Below are 23,039 nucleotides of genomic sequence, written 5' to 3' on the forward strand. Positions count from 1 at the left end.
ATGCCCTATTATATGGCTGTGGTCAATTTTCATGTCTTATAATGAAGTCAATGAGCAATACTAGCTGCTTCCAATTAATCCTATTAAGCTCTATGTATAATGACAATTTCACATACATTAACATCTTGCTTTTGTTCAATAGTTTTTTTTAAAGTATTGCTGTAATCACTATACAACACACTATACAATTATTTTATATGCTTATAACACCAATGAGCAAACAATTGTGTATATTTTAAGAAGAAGAAACTTAGAGTAAATACATGATTAAATAATACAAGATGCATAAGAAGCCATAAAGTAAATTTAAAAAACGGAAGGGATCAGAACCTATGCATGTGCTACTTATCGCTATCTCAAACTCCTCTTCATGTGGATTGGCACCTTCTGTCTTTCAGGTCTCAGCAAAGATGCCATTTCCCAGGAGACCCCTGGCCACCTATCTTAAGTAGGTGCTCCTCTATTCTATCAGAACTACCTATTTCACAGCAATTATGACAATTGTTGATTTCTTGTGTTGTATTGGTGCATTCCACAAAAGTATAAGCTTCATGAGACATGTAGCCATATATGTCTTACCTTTCATTGTATTCACAGCACTTAGCAGACATGCAATAAATATTGTTGAATTAATTTCCTATTTACATAGCACATTTTTTGGTAATACAAGTAATTTTAAAGTGCTGAGTCCAAGTTAAAAGTACCCTGAATTTGCAGACTAGAACAATATTTTAGATGGTTCAATTCTTACCTTCCCTACAGGCTAGATGTGGCATTTTGCAAGTCTCTTAAAACTTCTGGTCTACAGATATCATATAATTTGAAAGACAATTATGAATCAAAAGCTCTCTTAAGATCCTGCATGGCTCCAGGAGTTATGATTTTATGATGTAGAAAGTATTTTTAAGTACTAGGTGATATTGGTACAAGATTAATCATTCTCTTTTTGAAACTAAAACCAAGCAATAAAACCAATAGTAATGTTCTAGCTCTTTATGCCATTGAGTCATAAAAGACATATGCTTGGTATATTGTCCCATAAACTATTTTCTAATACAGTAGTCAAGGATCACAAATCAAATGAATATTTATATTATTTCCAGTTGAGTAAACATACTCTAAAAGTAATGATATGTACACTAGAGTGATGCTTTATGTTATATTAAAATCATACCATTTCTAGTGGTTGGCTTTACTCTCTTTACCTTATTTTTTTAGATAAAATTCTGCAACATTTCAACTGAGGGCTACTTTATTTATATGAGCTAAAATTCTGCTCTTGTGTGAATTTCATGTTATATAAAAATCATTCTCTAAGTTCACTTTTCACTTTATATTACTCAATTATAGGAATCAAAACTATCAAATGATTTCTTATATAATTTATTTTGTCACTATTATTATAAGATGTTTTAAAGATAATTACTTAAATCCAAATTTGTAGGTTTTAACTTTAGTCCTTTATTATATTATATTTTGGTAGATCCAATAATGGTATTTCTATTAAGCACAAAATTCAGTATGATTCCATTAATTTAAGAATGTAAATAGTACTTGTGAGGAAATGTAGTTTTATTGTTTTTGTTATTTTCAAGTAGCATTGTAATGAAGCTAATGTGTTACAGAGTAAAAATAATTCTAAATCTACTTTTAAAACTGAATAAAAATTGATTTTAATTATTTAAGTGCACTTAAATACACATATACACACACAAAAAGGAAACAAAATTGAAAATCAAACATTTCCCCAGAATCCCTGAAGACTTATTTGTTTAGCAAAATACTTTAACATGTTATTCAAAGACAAACTTCAACCCTACTAATATCTAAATTAATGAGATTCCACAATGACTATTTCGTTATGTAAATATTCTTAACATTTTTAAGATTTTTTTATTGAAGCTAGCAATAAAACCCCCGTGGTAACGAAGGGCTAATAGAACTTGGGTTAAACAAGACTCATCCTCTGAATTGCCTGACATAATTATCCCTTCTAATTTATTCTCCTAAGAGCACTATTAAAATCACAAGATCAAGCAAATGCTGTGATCAAAAAAGATAGAAACTTTGGAGTCAGGGACTCATGTGTTTTCTACCACTTAATAGGCATGTGATTCTAAGTTATCTAAATTCTCCTAAAGTTAAAATACGAGCAATTATACAGAAAGTAAAATAAAGATCATATTCATTGGCTTACTATATATAAAGCATCCAATAGAATGTGTAGAACAGAGTAAGAACTCAAGAAATGCTATTTCCCATATATCCACCACCCTTTACATTTAAGCCCCCTCTCCTCTACTCCCATTCTCATCTCCTGATAAATATAAATAGGTGAAGGAATATGGATCACACTGATTATGTAGATAAAGAGAGAGTCAAAGTCAACGATTTGAGTCAAGAAAGCATACCAAAAAAAATCAAAGAAACCTACAACTTCTAGATTAAGATAACACTTGAAGATTGCCTCTTCCAACAATATATGGCCATACATGCTGGAGAGAGGGTCAGCTACCTTATTGTCTTTCTTTATAACCACTAAATTTTAAAACAGGAGTCATTTACAATGTGTTCATTTACAAGCTGTAAAAAGTAGAACTACTTTGTCTTCTGTACACATGGGAAGAAATTTATTTGCAAATAGAAAAAAGCAAAAGATAATTCTATTTTGAATGTAATATTAGCAATGGTTGATAGATTTTATTTTTATAATCCAAATAGAAGATTTAGTGATACAAAACTGAAATTTTTCAGATTAAAGGAATGCCCAGAGTAACTTAAATTTCTATTCTCACCTCTGAAAGGCTCAGTGAATCCAATATGATATTTAACACCAAGCAGTAATAAGAACCATCCTATAAATGAGAGGCGCAGGCTCCTACCATGCTGAGTTGTACAATAGGATGGATGGTGCTGCCATTCACTGAAATAAGGAATACTAAGAGTGAACTAGGTTGGATTGAATTGGGTTGGATTGAAATTTTTAATTCAGCCTTGGACACAGAAAATTTAGGGTATTTTTAAGACATCCAAGGAGGCCTGTCAAGTAGGCAAATGACTGCATGACCAGAGAGTTCAGAGGAGAAATCTGGAAGTAATAAATGTGCATCATCTTTAGGCGATCACCCAGAGATAGAGTTCAGGGAGGTGAGTGGCATAACCTAGGGCCATGCCTTTAGTAACTTCAAAATGGATTGGCTGAGTGGAGGAAAATAGGTTTATAAAGAAAGAGTGGCCAGAAAGAGAGGAGTAAGATCTGGCATATTGGGTCCCAAAAACCAATTGAAAAGAGGAAACATAGCCCTAGCCGGTTTGGCTCAGTGGATAGAGCGTCAGTCTGTGGAATGAAGGGTTCCAGATTTGATTCTGGTCAAGGGCATATGCCCAGGTTGCAGCTGATCAATGATTCTCTCTCATCATTGATGTTTCTATTTCTCTCTCTCTCCCCCCCTCTCCCTTCCACTCTGAAATAAAAAAATATATTTTTAAAAAAGAAAAGAAGAAACATAAAGTCAGTAAAGTCAGATACCGTGAGGAGATCAAGTAAAACAGTTGCTAAATTTAGTAATGTAGAGATCATTAGTGATCTTACACATACCTATTTCAATAGTGATGGGCAGAAGCCAGATATATGAAGGTTGAGAACTAAGTGGGAGTTGAGAAAATGCTTGTGCATAATCACTCTTAGAACAAGTTTGACTAAAAAAAAACAGAAAGCGAAGACAGAGGAACTATGAAAATTTAAAAAGAATTATCTGGAGTGGGCAGAGTGATGAAGATTATTTTTAGGATCAAGACCTAAGCAAAGCCCTAACCAGTGTGGCTCAGTTGGTTGAGCATCATCCCATGCACCCAGAGGTCACCAGTTCAATTCTCGGTCAGGGCCCAGCCTGGCTCGATCCCCAGTATGGGAAGTGCAGGAGGCACCCGATTCATATTTCTTCCTCACTGATATTTCTATTTCTCTCCCCCTCTCCCTTCCTCTCTCTCTAAAATCAATAAAAACATTTTTTAAAGACATGCATATTTAAAAAGTGATACAGGATCCTGTTGAGAGAAAAAGGTGGACATAATATATAAAATAATGCAAATTTTCTAAGAAAGTAAAAGATGATGGGATACAAAAGACAGACACAAGAAACAGACTTAGAGTAAGGAGCAGTTCCTCTATGGAAGTAAGGAAAGAGAATGGGAACCAATGTGATGGATTTGGATATCTAGTCCCAGAAAATAAGAATTGCCACCTGATGATTCTAACTCTTTCTATAATGTAGGAGAGATATTCTTTTACTTCAGTGGGAGATAAGGAGATCAGAGATTTGAGAAAAATAAATATTTGAAAGTTGTGAAAATAAGAGCAAGCATAGACCAAAGAGAGAAATCCTACACATCACAATTTCCTTGAGTATGTGAGAGTATAACAGAAAGGACTCTACTTGGGCCAGTCACATGAAAGAAACTAATCCCTGTTGGAGATGCAAATCATTGCCAAAGTTGAATTACAATTTTTAAATGTTTTCAAAATTTACTTAAAACAGTAGAAAACATAATTAACACAAAAATTAAAAGCAGGGTTTAACAAGACAAGTAAAATCAGAGGTTTTGGAAAAACATTTACAGATCCAGAAATCAGCAAGAAAAACAATGGTGAAGCAGACTGCTATTTTTTTATAGAAGATTTTTATAGGTGAAGCAGACTGCTGTTTTTTAATATGTTTGCTTCCTTCTAACACAGTAGAAGCCAATTTCTACATATAACTGGCCTGCCATTTTCTTAACAAGGAATTCATAGTGAATCTTGTGGCCAGTGATGAGGGAAAGTAAAGATAACTTTTAACAGGATTTTTCAGAAAAGTGTTTAATGTAAAATATTAAGATATATAATCTGTACACTATATTAACAAACACATGCTATTTTTCTAGAGTCCTAGAAAGTATCTAAGTTTTATACTTAAAATGAAATTTCAGCTTCTAGAAATTTTATATCCATATACATGTAAAAGGAGTATTTAGTAAAATTTTATCAATTACACTTTCTTCCTTCAAGTTATTTTTGCTTTACTTACTCAGACTTCTTTTCATAGGTCTTAGAAGATTCCTCAATTCTTTTCTCCAGCTCCAGGACAGCCTCCTCTTTGTTTAATAGCATTTGCTGTGTCTGCATAAGTTCCTCTGCTAAAGTTTTCAACCTAGAATGGACAATTTTCTCATTATCAATCCATATATTAATTACATTCACTTCACACACACTCACACACACACACAGACACTCAGACATTTAAGGTTGTGATGTCCAAAACAGTAGCCAAATGTAATTTAATTTAAATTAAAGTAAAATTTCAGTCCCTTGGTTGCATTTGCCTCATTTTAAGGGCTGAACAGACACATGTGGGTAGTGGCTACCTTATTGGATGGTACAGAGCAGACCATTTTGTTGTCATTTTTTGTTAATCCTCACCCAAGGATGTTTTCCATTGATTTTTATAGAGTGGAAGCAGGAAGGAGGGAGGGAGGGGGGGGGAGAGAGAGAGAGAGAGAGAGAGAGAGAGAGAGAGAGAGAGAGAGAGAAAGAAATACCATTGTGAGAGAGACATATAGATTGGTTGCCTCCCAGCTGGGGCGGGGGATCCAACGTGCAATCCAGGTACATGCCTGTGGTCTGGAGTCCATTTTATTAATTCCACCTCATAAAATTTATCCAAAATAATATGCTTCAATGAGTGAAAAAATATGTAATCACAGGCATGTTTATTGTGGCACTATTTGTAATTGCAATAAGCAAAGGTGAACTTACTATAACGCTAATGACACATAACCTTCAGACACCTCACTTGCAAGATACCTTCCAAGGGTCTGTACTTAATTTATATTTGTAAATATGTATAGTTTTGTTCTAGTCAACCCCCCCAAAAAAAATTTGTAAGCTTCAGTCTCCACAAAACCTGCTTCCACCCCTGGCAATATTAACAAACTGGGAAATAATTTAAATGTCCATCAATAAATAACTAAATTCAATAATCATGTTACATGAAAGCAGTAGAACACTGTACCCTATTAAGAGTTCATAAGTGTTAAGAGAACAAGGCAAAAGACTATGCACAGAATAACCCCACTAAAGTAAACAATTTATATACATGTAGTGCTTATATATACATACTGAAAAGATACATACATTTTTAAATGAATTAACACTGGAAACTAGAAATGGGGTCTATAAAAAAAAGAGGGAGAACCTTGATTTTGATTGTATACCCTTCTGTAAGATTTTGCAGATTTTTATTATCTGCATGCATTAGTTAATTTTGAAGGATTTGACTGTATTTAAAGATTAAAAAAACTAAAATAATTACTATGGATAATAACAAGTTTTCAGTACTTATACAACACTTTTGTATTCCCAAACCACTGGATATCATCATCTATATCTTATAGAACTCTTACAAAGACCCAACTTCTTGAAAAATTATAAATTATAAGTTTTCAATACTGTCACATTGTGATATTTGGGTTAATAAAAAAAACAAATGAAATAAGTTGACAGTTGCCTGAAGTAATTTCCTGACATCTTTATTACTGCAACATAAATGGAATAAACCTTTTTTATTAATCTCATAGCAATTTATGTATAACCTTCTATACCAACGCACAAATATGTATTAGTTTTTCTCAAAATTAAACAGAAGGTGACTTCTAATCAACCATGCAAAAGTTTTTGTTAAAGATAGCCACCAGCAATCTGACAAATCCGCCTACATTCTATGTAACCTCTTTGTTTCCCTTAATCAACCTCTCCTAACATATCATCTGCTTCTAATATTTTGCCTATTTCCAAATCTTTCCAACTCACTCTTTCAAAAAGTATTCCCTAAAATAGCCTCATATAATTGCATAGAATTCACCCCAAAAACAAACTTGAGCTAAGACTGTGAAAACAGGCAAAAACAGACTTGATAAAACCAAGGCCCTTCTTAAGACATGAGAGTATTGCAGTATTTGTCATGTCACCAATTGAGAAAGTTGATTCATACAGTTTAATAGGTAAAATCGGTTCCATTCCCACAACAGTCAGCAAACAGTTTCTATAAAGCTCTGGAGAGTAAAATATTTTAGGCTTTTCCACCAAGAGACAAAATCAAGGAATATTATATAGATATTAATATAAGAAAAAGGAGAAAAAGTATCCACAAATATTTTATTGACAAATTCAAAATATAATAATAATGATAATTGAGTATAATTTATCATAATAACAGTCTACTATGAGGATAGAAATATTTTTAGGGTGATAATGTTTAACTTCATTGAAATTCAAAGCTAGTGCTTATCATCAAAATCAGCTACAAATATTCACTTGTTAAAGCAGATATATAATGAGATTTTATGTATTTGATCTTTGAAAATATCTTTTCACACAGATAAGTGTTGCCAAATACCATTATCAATCCATGAGCATATGATTTCAATTGAGTATATTTATTGCTTAGCTGGCATTTATAAAATTATATTACATGCTTTTTAGCATGTCACTATATTGAACATTCATCACTTCTAAAGTTAGGTGGGAACTCCTCAATTGCACAAGTAAGTGGATTTTGAAATGTCGAAATATCTGCACCAAGTTCCAAAACATGCTGCTAGAAACATAGCTTGAACTCAGAAAATTCATCAGCTACAAATTTTGTAAGAATGTTGATCTTGCTTTGTGTTTAAATGTTCGACTGCACAGGAAGTATATAAAACAACCTGACATTTCCTGGGATTCAAATAACATTAGTTGTCATCTAAATGACTTTACTTCAGTGTAAGTACTGCATATAAGCACTATATTAGCTCGTAATTTTAGGTTGAATTCAATAGGAAAATTATCAAGACTTTAGCACAAGCTAATATTCAAAACTTTGACAATTCAATTTTCAATAACAACAGTTGAGGGAAATTTTGGTTATTTAGAAATATTTCAATCTGGGCTCTGAACTAAAAAATAAACAAACAAAAAAACCACCAATAAAACTTTCTACTTCTAAATAATCAAAGTCCTATGCGATAGGGCAAGTCAAGATTTTCAGTTTCAATTTCTAACAAAAAATCATGTAATAGATGATGGTAAAGTCCACAAGAGCAAATGAAGGTCATTGGTGACATGATTGATTCAATAACATATGGTTAGATTCAAATATTTTTCACAAAGTACCTTGTGATGAATAATATAATGAATAACCATAGGATTAAAACTCTTAACATTTTCATATGCTTTGTAAATTTGTTCAACTAAGCCTCTTTCTGATCCACACATATTTTTAACACCATCATTTGTTACACATCTTAAAAGATTCGACTTCAGTTTATACTGGATTAGTGTTGTCTTAACTTCCTTGAAAATATTCTTATCTGTAGTTGACCCACTCAGGCTATACACAGAGAGTAAGTCTTCAGTCACTTAAAACTAGGCATTGACTTCAAATAAACAACAGCTGAGCACTTTTTGATCACACCTGCTAACTCATCAAGAGTCAGGGGAAAGCACATGAAATTATGTGAGTTGTTTTTTTTAATCAACTAATGATGTAGCTCTCAATGTCTCAGCTCTTCAAGCAAATATTCTCACTGAAAAACTAATTGTTATAACACGTTTATTTTCACTGGACATATTTTTTCAGTACTGCAATGAAGCACTACTTAATTAATTCATCATTGGTAAATGGCTTTGCTTACTTGGCTAACAAATGAGCCACCCAGAAACTTATTTTGGTTGCATTCTCATTTACATATTATATTTTTCTAAAGAAAGTCTGCTGTAATGAGGTATTCCATTTTAAGTCCTCTAAGTTTTCTGACTAGCACTGTTCTCTGAGCTGGTAATATTGAACCGCATGTGTATTTGGTAATGTAAGCATATATTGCATTATTTTAGCACAGCCAGGGTATCACTGCAAAATAAACACAATGCTTTACCATCTAATTCAAGAACAAAATAATCCACACTCCACTGTGACTTAGAAGTATGGCATTCAAAATCCATTTTCCTTTCTTGTTTTGACTTAACAGGCATGGACTAATATTAAAAAGTAAATAAAATGATCATGGGCAGCAATATGTGTGGCACTCAAAATGCTGTTGAGTTATAACTTTGTCAACTATGATCTGTACTGTAACAAGGAGCAGTGGGAAGCAATGAGAATACTACACATGGTCTCTGTCACAACTGCTCAACTGTGCCATTGTAGCAGTTTACCTGTGGACCACAGGCAAATGAATGAGCATGGCTGTGTTTCAATAAAAAGTTTGTAGCCCGGCTAGGGTGGCTCAGTGGTTGAGCATCGACTTATCAACCAGAAGGTCATGGTTCGATCCCTGGTCAGGGCATATGCCTGGATTGCAAGCTCAATCCCCAGTGTGGAAAATGTGCAGGAGGCAGCTGATCAATGATTCTCTCTCATCATTGATGTTTCTAACTCTCTCTCCCTCTCCCTTCCTCTCTGAAATCAATAAAAATATATATTTTTAAAAAATATGTATACATTTTTGGGACACCCTGTGTGTGTGTGTGTGTGTGTGTGTGTGTGTGTGTGTATCCTATATATAATTGGTAGGTAATTAATAAAAGTACAGTAAAATGCTCAGTGGCACATATTTAGATGGGCAAATGCAATAACTTTGTCACTTACTCTCATATCACTAGATTTTCATCAAGCCTGAAAAAGAGCAGGCAGCAAAACTGTATAATCTTGTTTTGGATAAAGATACTAGTTGTATAATAATCTCAGAACCTCTTACATTTATTTGAGAAAACTCTGATACACTAAACAAAAACCAAGAACATAAATTATTAAATTTATGAGTAAATTTCTGATAATGAAAATAATTTGTATGTTACATTGAAGAACCTAAGAAAAAGAAAAATTTAAAAGGTGTCATCTAGTTAGTCCATTGTAAAAAGGCTACTTTTCCCCAATAATTCTATAAAATTTGAGGAATTTAAGTTCATTAGAAATGGATTGAAATTCAAGCATTAGTCCTTCGTCATTTTGGGTCATGAAGCCCTCTAAAAATTTGCAGGGACTTCCCCCAAGAAAGTAACACACACACCTCTACAATTTTAGTGGGCTTATGGCAGAGATTTTCAATCCTGTACGCACATTAAAATCACGTGGAAAGCTTACCAAAAATTCCAGTGCCTGATTATACCCTCAGTAAATATGATTTAGTTGTTTTGGGTTGGGTCCCAGGTATCAGCATTTTCTAAAGCTCCCTAAGAAATCTTAATATGAAGCCAGACATAAGATCCATTATTCAGAAACTCCCTGAAATTTCTCCATAAAACAGTCTTCATTCACTCACTCACTCAACAAAGATATAAATTAATCATTCACAGCATCTGACATCTAGCCAAGAATTGTGAAGAGTCCAAGAGAAATGTGGTCCAATTTTCTCTGTTTCATAGTCACTACTAATCAGCAGTCTGGGAGACTGCCAGTATGACTCCTATTTATAGAAAAATTCTCCAGCAGTCACAAATATTAATGACCCTCACTTCCAAACTAAGATAACCTTTCACAATGGACAGGTGGTCACTGACCTCTTAAACAAACATAAAGGAATGCAAAACAAAAAGGGAAATGTTTCTGAAGTTTTTCTTAATATTATTTGATATTAACACATTAGAGCTCTTAAATGAGCTAAGGAAAAATGTAGAATACAGGTAAGCACATTCTATAAAATATTAGCATTTTCTAATAGAGTTTTTGGGAGAGTTCTTCTCTAAAACTACTTAAAGCCAGTGACTCAGAAACAAAGGCTTAGTAAAAGGAGCTGACACAATGAAAGGAAAAATGAATACCTAATATTCTGGAGAGAGTCATGCTAACAAAAGAATTCAAAGAGATGAGAAATAAAACCACATTTATTTAACATTATTATCAATGTTTGCCCCAACATGCTGCCCTACTTACCCCATCCATTCTCCTCCATTTCAAGATATAGTCTATGAATATACAAACATACATAATGTGCCATTTTTTATTAATAGACTCACACCATAAATATTATTCTATAACTTGTTTTTACTCTTTATCATATACTTTAGATATCTTTCCATATAAGCATACATACTAACCTATCTTATTTTATTTAAAACCTGCATAATGGGAAAATTATGGATATGCCAAAATTCATTTAACCAAATCTTGATTAATGAATATTTAGGGTGTTTCCAGTGTTTTGCTCAAATAAAAGGACTGTTTGAGATCTTTATAGTCCTTAGCCTCTATTCAAATAATATCATCCTACCTAATAAAATAGTAATATGCTAATTGACCGTACCTTCGCTATGCCCACAGCCAATCAAGGGGCTATGCAAATTAACCCAGCAAAGATGGCGGGGCAAGGGGTCAGTGCCCGCCACCAAAGAGATCCAAGCCAAGATGGCGGACCGGGGCAGGCGGCGTGGGTTAGCGCCCGCAGCCGCCCGATCACACATCACAGACCGGGGCAGGCGGCGTGGGTTAGCACCTGCAGCCTCCTGACCAGGTCCGTGATTGGGGCTTGGAGTCAGCCGCCGCCATTGCAGACCGGGGCAGGTGGTGTGGGTTAGCGCCCGCAGCCGCCTGACCAGGTCCCCGATCTTGCATCACGGATGGGGGCAGGCGGCGTGGGTTAGCACCCATAGTCACCTGCCCAGGTACGTGTTTGGGGCTTGGAGTCAGCCGCCACCAGCGGCGGCTGACTCCAAGTCCCCATTGCAGACCGGGGCAGGTGGCGTGGGTTAGCGGGGGATCACGGATCACGGATCATGGACCGGGGCAGGCGGCTTGGGTTAGAGCCCGCAGCCGCCTGACCAGGTCCCCGATCACGGATCATGGACCGGGACAGGCGGCATGGGTTAGTGCCCGCAGACGCCTGACCAGGTTCCCGATCGGGGCTTGGAGTCTAGCGTAACAAAAAGAATATTCAGCAAAAGCAGGAGACAAGGTTTCATAAGTTCTCCCCCAGGTCACCAGTGTTCTCTTATACATTTTAATTATCCCAGACTTTGCCTGATGGGATTTGATTTGAATTATGCCTGATAGAGATTACATGGCATGATTACTCTGCAATGGCGGCGGCTGACTCCAAGCCCCAATCACGGACCTGGTCATTCTTTCTTTTTGTGGTTGCCTGACTGAGAAAGGCCTTGGAATGAGAGAAGGCACTTTTATTTTCCTTTTTCATTCTTTAGAGGCTGAGGAATTAGTTATATGAAGAGGTTAGTGAGAGAATGAAAGTCTCATGCTGTATTTTCTGTAAGTTTTATCATATGGACTATCAAAAACTTGGTGGGATCCTTTTCAAGAGGTGTTACAAAAATTATGTTGGAATTAACATTCAAGAGTAAAAGGAGAGAAGTGAGTGGTGGGTAAAGGAAAGAACTTTGTCCTAGAAACTATATAGAAGCCACATAAACCTTCAGATTCTTACTCATTGTGCTTTGGAGGTATTAAAGGATAACTTTTTAAAAAGGTAAAATCATGGCTCATAATCTGTATAGATAAAAGGCTAAGTGACCAACATTTGTCCATCCATCCGACCAACCGGTACATATGACGCACACTGGAAATTTAAAAATAAACTTTGACTCGCACACGTGCCATACATATAAAGCTCTCGCTGGCGCTAATTTGAATGTTGCATTTGGTGGAAAAGTTCTTTTCAGAGGGGATTTTTGTGTTGCCATGCTATATGATTGGCCATAGTACAAACGAGTTTAAAGTACTATAGTGTTTGGGGATGTTTCATACAGTTGTCTCTTAAAACAAATATGAGATCAGAAGATTCTACTTATAGTGAATGGTTAGTAAAACTTGGAGATGGCAAACTTGATAGCAGTTTTCATTTAGGAATGGATATTATTGAAATTCCCCATGAAATGATTTTTAATGGATCTATTATTGAAGCCACCTTTGGAAATAGTATATCTATAGATAATATTAAAATATATATATAAACGTGCAATTCTTTGTCCAAAAAAATGATCACATTCAAAAATTAAATGAAGAAATTTTGGATATACTTGATGGAGATTTTCACACCTATTTGAGTGATGATTCCATTGACTCAACAGATGATGATGAAAAGGAAAATTTTCCCATTGAATTTCTTAATAGTATTACTCCTTCGAGAATGCTGTGTCATAAGTTAAAATTGAAAGTGAGTGCAATCATCATGCTATTGAGAAATCTTAATAGTAATGGGGTCTTTGTAATGGTACCAGATTTATTATCAAAAGATTGCTACCTAACATTATCGAAGCTGAAGTATTAACAGGATCTGCAGAGGGAGAGGTTGTTCTGATTCCAAGAATTGATTTGTCCCCATCTGACACTGGCCTCTCATTTAAATTGATTCGACGACAGTTTCCTATGATGCCAGCATTTGCAATTAATAAATCACAAGGACAAACTCTAGACAGAGTAGGAATATTCCTACCTGAACCCGTTTTCGCACATGGCCAATTATATGTTGCTTTCTCTCGAGTTCGAAGAGGATGTGACGTTAAAGTTAAAGTTGTAAATACTTTATCTCAAGGGAAATTAGTCAAGCACTCTGAAAGTGTTTTCACTCTTTTTTTTTTAAATATATATATTTTATTGATTTTTCACAGAGTGGAAGGGAGAGGGATAGAGAGTTAGAACCATTGATGAAAGGGGAAACATTGACCAGCTGCCTCCTACACACCCCCCACTGGGGATGTGCCCGCAACCAAGGTACATGCCCTTGACCAGAATCGAACCCGGGACCTTTCAGTCCACAGGCTGACGCTCTATCCACTGAGCCAAACTGGTTTCGGCTGTTTTCACTCTTAATGTGGTATACACGGAGATATTAGAATAAGTTTAATCACTTTATCAGTCATTATTTGCATCAATGTTGTTTTTATATTATGAGTTTGTTATTGTTGTTATATCATTTTGTTGTTTATTAATTAATAAAATTATGTATTATTTTCATATACATTGTACTCATTTCCTTTTATCTCTCACACTTTTATTATAGAGAAAGGGCAAATAGCAATATTAAAATATTTCCTCTAATTAATTCCCTCTCAATGTGCATGAATTTCATGCACTGAGCCACTAGTATATATTAAAAAGTGATTTCTCAGAAACCCTCATTCATATGCAGATATTAAAAGTGAGAAAATTTAACCTATGAATTATTTGAAGTATTTTTGTGTATTCTGAATTTAATAATTAATTAAGTGACATATTATACTTTGTAGCAGTTTTCTTTTCATATCATTGAACTAACAAAAAAATTTCAGATATCAAATATTTCTAAAGGCCCCTGAAAAATCTAAGCATTGTGCTTACAGTCCTTAATGTAAATAGTAATAAAAGAAAAAAAATACATAAACTGTACCATGTGCCAAGGAATATTCCATACATTCTATATTTATTCACAGAATGTTAACACTATGAGTTGGACCATTTTACATTTAAGGAAAATGAGGCATAAAGGAATTAAGTAATCTGACCAGTTTCACAAAGGTAATAAACTGTACTGTCAGGATTCAGACTTAGGCAACCCACCATATTATGGCTATACACATACATATCTTTGCATATTTGTAGGCTAAAGTTCTAGAAGTAGAATTCCTAAATCAAAGTGTATGTGCAAGTTGAATTTTGATATATATTGCCAAATTATCCTCCAAATAGGTTACATTAGTTTTCATTTCTGCCAAGACTTCATGAGGGCTTATTCCTCTATAACCTACACAACACTGGGTATTATCAAATTATTGAATCCTTGCCAATCTGGTAGGTGAAATAGCTTCTTTTAAGAAAAACACAAAAACCTCATATTTAATTCTCATAGAATTACTGGTCATTTGCATTTATTTTTCAGAAACTATCTGTTTGCTTATTTCATTCATTTCTATTGAACATAATATTTCAACACAATCAATAACAAAATTAATAAATTAATAAATTAATGCCTCAGGAAAGAAAAGGCCTAGGGTATGATTATTTATTATTTATTGTATTATTTTCCATACAAACAATTGTAAACCTACTTTAGTCCCACCCTGTATTAGTTTAACTTTAAAGCACTAATATCATGTTAAAAAGATAGATTTTCCTCTTGCATTACATAGAATTAATGAAATTACCTTAGATTATCTTGACAGTGCTAACAGACACATTAAATAACTCATTCTTGGAATAAAATTCTTAAGGAAAACCTAATCTTAAACTCATTCCTAAATTTAGAAACTATTCAGTGAAATGTAGCTAATTTTTTGCCTCAGTAAATATGTCTTCTATTACATTATCAAAGATGTAGTCTTGAATTTATTACATTTTTGTTCATTGCTTCATCATCATAATTAAGAAATAATGATTTTAATCTTACCACATTACACTCCAAAATCTACCTGTTCATTCTTTTTTGGTGATTATTAAAATAAATTGATTCATCCTATATAATAAAACCCTAGTATGCAAATTGACTGAATGGCAAAACTTCTGGTAGCTATGATGTGCACTAACTACCAGGGGGCAGACGCTCAATGCAGGAGCTGCCCAATGGTGGTCATTGCACTCCCACGGGGCTCAAGGCTGGCGAGGGCAGCGGTGGTGGTGGGAGCCTCTCCAGCCCCCAGGCCTAAGTTTTCAGTCGGACATCCCCCGAGGGCTCCCGGACTGTGAGAGGACACAGGACAGGCTGAGGAACCACCCCCGCCCCCAGTGCACAAATCTTGTGCACCGGGCCTCTAGTTTTAGTATAAAATCCTTGAAAGGATTAACCCTTGGAAACTTAAATATACAGTAAATATATTTCTTAATTCATCTTTATTGTTGAAAGTATTATAGGTGTCCCATTTTTTTCCACCACTGACCCCCTCCACCCCACGCCTACCACCACCACCCCAGGCCTACTACACTATTGTGCTAGCATATGTCCACAGTAAATATATTTTTGATGAATAAATTATTGGGGAGCAATGTAATAGTTAAAAAAAAAACAGGAGTAATTTATATCATATTCCTTCACCAAGCAGCACAGGAATTAAGAAATGGAATTTGTCACTAAAATTGAGAAATCCTATCGTCATTCAACTCTATTGTTTAGAGCAGAGTTACTCAACCTCAACACTTTTGACATTTTTACCAGATAATTCTTTGCTGTAGGAGGCAGTTCTGTAACTGAAGGATGTTCAGCAGCATTCATGGTTTCTACCCACTAGATAGATAACAGTAACACTTTCCCACCTAATAAAAAAAAATGTCTCCAGATATTTATTGTCAAATTTCTCCTTGGGACAAAACTCACCCAGGGTGAGAATCACTGGTTTACAGATAACTGACATTGTAACAGTGTATCTAAAACCAAAGTGAAACTATTATGAAGGGCTTCAAAACTTGGGACACATCTTCAAGAATCCCAATATAGCTGCTAGGAAAAACCTTCTAACGCAGGTACTCCCATGCCTCCATTCCTCTCAGCAACAGTCAGTCCACCATAATTACTAAGCCTTCATCTTATACAAGTGACAAGCATTGTTAGTTTCTTCAATCCCATTCAGTTACTTACCTACAACACTGTTACTGAACACAGAAAGGAGATTGTTTAATTGTATTAGATGGAGACTTTGGGCTGACTCTTTTGAGATAAACTTCCAACAGGTCAGATGATATAACATGCCCAATATTAAAAAGCAATTGAGTACATAATCATTTCTAGTTGTGGTTCTGGCACAGAAACAAGTACATATAGGGCTTATTAATAGATATGTTTCTTTGTGTTGCTCCTGATAAAATCAAGAGATAGGTTAAATATATAAGAGTAGAATCGCTTAATTATATTTTCTAAATTCAAAAGTGTACTATTAACAGGCTTTAACATTTGGAAAGGACTAAAAAAACACATTAAGATTTCTCAAAAATCCTTAAAATTTTATGAAATAGCAACAACAAAGTGAAGAATGAACTCTTTTACTAGCCTATAATAGAAGACATCCCTGCTTAAGGAGAACTCAATTAAAAGTCAAAGTTTTGTACTAAATGCTGCTGACATCTACAAGTCTCTTATCACTAAACACTCATGTATGTCTTCATTTCCAAAATGGTTCTGCCAGTAAGTTCTGAGAATGAAATGGATTTTTAAAAAACAGGCTTTGAAAAGAATAAAGTATTATTCCAATATAAGATATTAGCAATAACTGAATGAATACATTGCACAGAATTTTGATTTTTGGAATTACCAAAATTAATTAGTGAACAATGAGTAAAAGTCAACATATTTCTCAAAACATTTCATTCTGACCAAACAACAATCAGTTTATTTATTTCTGTTTTTAAAATACGTTTTTATTGACTTCAGAGAGGAAGGGAAAAGGAGAGAGACAGAAGCATTAATGATGAGAGAGTATCATTGATCAGCTGCCTGCTACACACCCCTCACTGGGGATTGGGCCCACTACCCAGGCATGTGCCCTGCCTGGGAATTGAACAGTGACGTTCTAGGTTCACAGGTTGACGCTCATCCACTGAGCAACACTGGCCGGACGGTTTATTTTTAATTTACTTTTCATTACTTGCAAAAAATAAAAATTGGGATTTTAAATTTCAGAATGTACAACTATAAATAAAAATAGTAATATTTAAAGCGTTCAGGTTTTGCAAATACTTACGTTACTTGCAAACTTTCTGCTGTTAAATTATTCCACATAATCTCATTTGCCTGAAGATTTTCATTTTCTTCTAGTAAGGAAGTATCAAACTCAACTTCTTGCTCTTTAGCAGCTGATGTTCTAGTAAAGCATGCCAAATCATTTTGATTAATATGAATAGCCTATCATGATATATCTTAGTACACACCAAAGGCAGAATATATTTTCTCATCAAAAACTATATTCACAAAGTAAACATCAATAAAATAAATCATATTAAACCCCAGGCAGCAAAGATCTAGTCATGTAATTTCAACCTTAATTTCCTCATTTATAGAATGCAGATATTAAGTGGTTTTATTCCTGTCATAATGGCAATGAATATAAAATAAGATGATGAATGCTTGGAGAAGTAATTGATACATTATAAAATTTAATACACAAAGTCATAGTACTATTACTATAGAAATGTTAAAAAGAAAAGACACTTTCATGGATGGATTAAATACAGGCTTAAGAAATGATATAGTGACAACCCTAAAATTTTTAAAGATCACTATCTAAATAGTTATAATCTTGGAGAAAAGACTTTGAAAATAATTAAAAGTAGACAAATTAATCTGAAATATCTAATGTCCTAACAAGCTCATCAATATCTCTTATTTCAATGTAGTTAAATATTATATGATATAAAAATAATATTGCTATTAACACTGAAAGAAGAATGACAATATCATACATACCTGTGAACATCTATAAAATCATTGTATTCTGTGCTAGGGTCTATCTGCTCAACCGACATTTGAATCTCTTTATGGACATTCACTATTTCCTCCGTAACAAGACTAGTTATCTGGCTGTATTCATCAAATATGCCTTTTCTGAAAACAAAAATAAAATTTTACAACATTTTAAAGTTTATCAAGAAAACATAGAACTAGAAAGGATTCAGAATAACAAACACAAGAAATATAATATCAATATTTACAGATGGTAGTTTTATGTACCTTTTCCAACCTGTATTTGAGGTGTCTAAATGTAAGGTCAGTGTTGATCACTTTCTGTTTCTCAACATTATCATAGAAATGTTGGATTCCGTAACATGGAGCTGTGGGTCCACAATAGTCTCTTTAATGTTTCTTTCTAGTATCTGCAACTTCCTCATATGCCCTGCCACTTGTGTCTTCTCTTGCTCCTGGGCCTCTGCTCTCCTAACTTCAATGACATCTAGATATCTCCTCCTGGCCTCCACTCAGTAGCAAAAATGTCAAAAAATTTTTTAGCATTACCTAATAAATGCAAAAGGAAAAACTATTCTGTTGCAAAGACCTGATCCCAACTTGAGAATGCTATGCCATTGGTCATTACTGGCCTCAGTAACAAGTATGGACAGACAAGTTTATCCTGCATATTCCCAAATAAATACAAGGTATTCTCTGTTTTTCTTTTCCAAAATCGTTACCAAATTTGTCTTATTATAAAGTATTTTCTCAGTTATTTTATTTTAAATAGCAAAATAATGTTTGGGCAAAGAAAAATTAGACTTAAACTGCTTCAAGCAGTGCTAGTTTGGAATGATTATAAAAATCACCTGATAGACACCATTTTTTAAAAGGGGGGAGACAGAGAAATTTAATAAGAATTTAGTAAGTATCCCTGAGGATATGAACTAATAATAATTCAAAGTACTGAATGATACAAATGTAAATAGCCTATCTAGATACCTTATAAAGAAATACAGTAAGTCGTTATGATGTGGAGATCATTAATATTCACCTTTAAGACAAATGGAGCGGGGGCATGAAGTCTAACATTATATGAATGAGTACTTGTGACATGGGTTTCAATTTCAGTGATAGCATCATGGTTGGATTTTTTAAATGCTAGGTCTGAACCAATTTCTTAACAAGTAAAGATAATATGCTGTGGGAAACCATCATATGTCTTTAAAAGATGTCCTAGTGATGATGAAAATAATATTATTGAAGATTCATGTGAAGAGTTTGAAAACTATTGATTCATTAAATGGAGAGTAGGAAAATAAATATTTCTGAATAAACACTATGTAATTTAAAGTAGATGTAACTAAATGTATTTATTAAATGTTTTAAGTAGAAATTTCATTATTTTTATTAACAACCTTAAAAGTATACATATTTAAGTTGACTAAAAACACTTTATCTTCTTGGGAAAATAAGGGATCACCTAACCCAGCTAATAAGGGAGATGAAGTCTACCAAAGGGTGGCTTACATTTTTCTATTGTCTTAAATCAATATGTTCGGTACACATGTGTGCATTTAACCAACATATACTGTTAGCTCCTTGAAGGCAAACATTGTGGCCTACTCATCTTTATATTCAATGTGCTTTGCAGACAGTAGAAGTCTAATAAATATTTGTTGATTTTAATCTCATACAACAAGAATATACCAAATAAACTTTCAAAAAATATTTTCTTCACACTTTTCTGTTGCTCAAAATTTAAATTCCCAACCCTGTGGAGACAGATTTCCACTTCTTAATATTTGTCAACTATTGAAATTTTTTTCATATAAATTTCCTTTTAATTGGAGCAAAACAAACACATATAAAAAAGAAGGGAAATTCTTGGGGTCGGCTAGAAGGTTTAGGAGAGAAGCATAAACTAAAGGGATACCTAAAGTGAAAATCAAGAAGAATTGAGGTAAAACAGGTCTGAAACACCCATGGGTCTGGGTCAATAATGAAGCTCACAAAACATAGACAACTTTTACACAAAAGCTTAAGTAGGAGAGCAACTAATATTAAAATCATTTTATGACAGGATTTTATGTCAAATACAAAATGTAACTTACAGTGCTTTTATCATTTCTTCTTGCATTGTCTGTAAGGAGTCCAGAAGCAGAGGAAGGGTGGTGTCATAATACTGATTCTGATGAAGCTGTGCCCCTTTCAATGCCAATACATATTGATTATGTAACATATGAAGTTTCATTGTGGCTTTGTCGTAACGCTCCTTGGCCTTTTCCGTTTCTTTCCCTGAAGAATCATTGAAGACAGTTATAAGAGAGATAATAAAAAAGTTTTATCTTCTCTGTGTGCACACAGAGCCACCACTATTTTATGTTATTTCACTCATTTTATGGCTAATCAAAAGTTTGTTGAACATACACTATGTGCTTAGCTCTATGCAAAGTACTATTTATTTGCCAATACAGAGGCCGCTCTGAAGGAGGCATGCACTGCAGTAACTGTTTAGTGAATGAAGGATAATGTACAATTTATTTGTAAAACTGTACAGATATATGATCCTTCTCATGTTCAAGCAGCTTACACCAAATTGGAACAACAGTGCATATATATCACCAAGAAAACAAGAAATTTTGTAAATGTTAAATTTTGAGGTCTATGTTTGAGATACCAACAAAGACAAGGGAAGTTGGGGGACACTTTGTGGAGAAAACAGACCTTAAAAGATGAGACAAGTCTGGAAAGGTAAAAGAAAGACAAAATAGACAATAGTTCCTCCCTCTTTCTCCTACCTTCCTTTCCCTTCCTTCCTTCCTTCCTTCCTTCCTTCCTTCCTTCCTTCCTTCCTTCCTTCCTTCCTTCCTTCCTTCCTTCCTTCCTCCCTCCCTCCCTCCCTCCCTCCCTCCCTTCCTTCCATCCTTCCTTCCTTCCTTCCCTCCTTTCAGGGAAGAATGTAGGTAGGGAAGGAGGGAGGGAGGGAGGGAGGAAGGGAGGGAGGAAGGAAAGGAAGAAAGCCTTAAATGTACTATTAACAGGCTTTGACATTTTAAAGAATTTTGAGAAATCTTTTTTTTAAATAAATCTTTATTGTTCAATTACAATTGTTCCTCTTTTTTCTCCACATAGCTCTCCCCTCCACCCGGTTCCCATCCCACCCTCTGCCCTTACCCCCTCCCCCGCCAGTCCTCATCCATATGAGTACAATTTTTGTCCAGTCTCTTCCCGCACCCCCCACACCCCTTTCCCCTGAGAATTGTCAGTCCACTCCCTTTCTATGCCCCTGATTTTATTATGTTCACCAGTTTATTCTGTTCATCAGATTTTTTATTCACTTGATTTTTAGATTCACTGTTGATAGATATGTATTTGTTGTTCATAATTTTTATCTTTACCTTTTTCTTCTTCCTCTTCTTAAATATAATGTGTATATATTTCATATAATACTGGTTTGCCGGTGATGAACTCCTTTAGCTTTTTCTTATCTGTGAAGCTCTTTATCTGACCTTCAATTCTGAATGATAGCTTTGCTGGGTAGAGTAATTTTGGTTGTAGGTTCTTGCTATTCATCACTTTGAATATTTCCTGCCACTCCTGTCTGGCCTGCATAGTTTCTGTTGAGAAATCAGCGGACAGTCGTATGGGTGCTTCCTTGTAGGTAACTAACTGTTTTTCTCTTGCTGGTTTTAATATTCTCTCTTTGTCTTTTGCTCTTGGCATTTTAATTATGATGTGTCTTGGTGTGGTCCTCTTTGGATTCATTTTCTTTGGGGTTCTCTGTGCTTCCGGGACTTGTAAGTCTATTTCTTTCACCAGGTGGGGGAAGTTTTCTGTCATTATTTCTTCAAATAGGTTTTCAATATCTTACTCTCTCTCTTCTTCTGGCACCCCCATAATTCGGATATTGGTACGCTTGAAGTTGTCCTAGAGGCTCCTTACACTATCTTCAACTTTTTGGATTCTTTTTTCTTTTTGCTTTTCCGGTTGATTGTTTTTTGCTTCTTTGTATTTCAAATCTTTGACTTGACTCTTGTGATCCTCTAGTCTGCTGTTGGATCTCTGTATAATATTTTTTATTTCAGTCAGTGTATGCTTAACTTCTAGTTGGTCCTTTTTCATATCCTCGAGGGTCTGGCTAAATTTATCGGTCTTTTCTAGAAAATTCTTGAAAAACCTTATAACCGTGGTTTTGAACTCTATATCCAGTCTTTTGCTTTCCTCCATTTCTTTCATTTGTGATCTGTTTCTTTGTCTCCGCATTTTGGCTGCTTCCCTGAGTTGATAGAGTGGCTTTGTGTGCTAGGTGTCCTATAGGGCCCAGTGGCTAAGCCTCCCCAGTTACCTGAGGTGGACACTCTTGGTGCACCCCTTTGTGGGCTGTGTGCACAGTCTTGTTGTAGTTAAGCCTTGATTGTTGTTGGTATCCCTGGAAGGATTTGACCTCCAGGCCAATTGGCTGTGAGGATCAGATGTGTCTATCCAGGAGAACTGCTGTGCTGGAGACACCCTTATGAGACAAGACTTGCAAAAACCTCTGTGCTCAGCTTGGATGGGGCGGAGTCTCAGGGTGGAGCAGACAGCAATGGCTTCCCTTCAGCCCTGCCCTAAGAGGCCCCTGGGTCTCAGTGTCCTGCGGTAATCGCTGCAAGGACCTCTGAGAG

At 34.9% G+C, this 23,039-nt stretch overlaps 1 protein-coding gene across 4 annotated transcripts in view; it reads right to left on the reverse strand.

The window, feature by feature from the left end:
• Positions 1-23,039, reverse strand: part of FER (FER tyrosine kinase) — a 304,478-nt gene that overhangs the window by 214,723 nt on the left and 66,716 nt on the right. For all 4 annotated transcript variants that reach the window (XR_013815162.1, XM_079799477.1, XM_079799478.1 and 1 more), the window contains exons 6-9: positions 20,487-20,670; positions 18,394-18,531; positions 17,672-17,791; positions 5,067-5,189 (exon numbers count right to left, since the gene is read on the reverse strand). Coding sequence is in view for 3 of the 4 variants with exons in the window: in XM_079799477.1 (XP_079655603.1) it covers positions 5,067-5,189; positions 17,672-17,791; positions 18,394-18,531; positions 20,487-20,670 (565 nt within the window). In the remaining variant the exon portion in view is untranslated. The remainder of the gene's footprint in view (positions 1-5,066; positions 5,190-17,671; positions 17,792-18,393; positions 18,532-20,486; positions 20,671-23,039) is intronic.

This window comes from Cnephaeus nilssonii (genome assembly GCF_951640355.1).
Source record: "Cnephaeus nilssonii genome assembly, chromosome: 2".
Taxonomy (NCBI): domain Eukaryota; kingdom Metazoa; phylum Chordata; class Mammalia; order Chiroptera; family Vespertilionidae; genus Cnephaeus; species Cnephaeus nilssonii.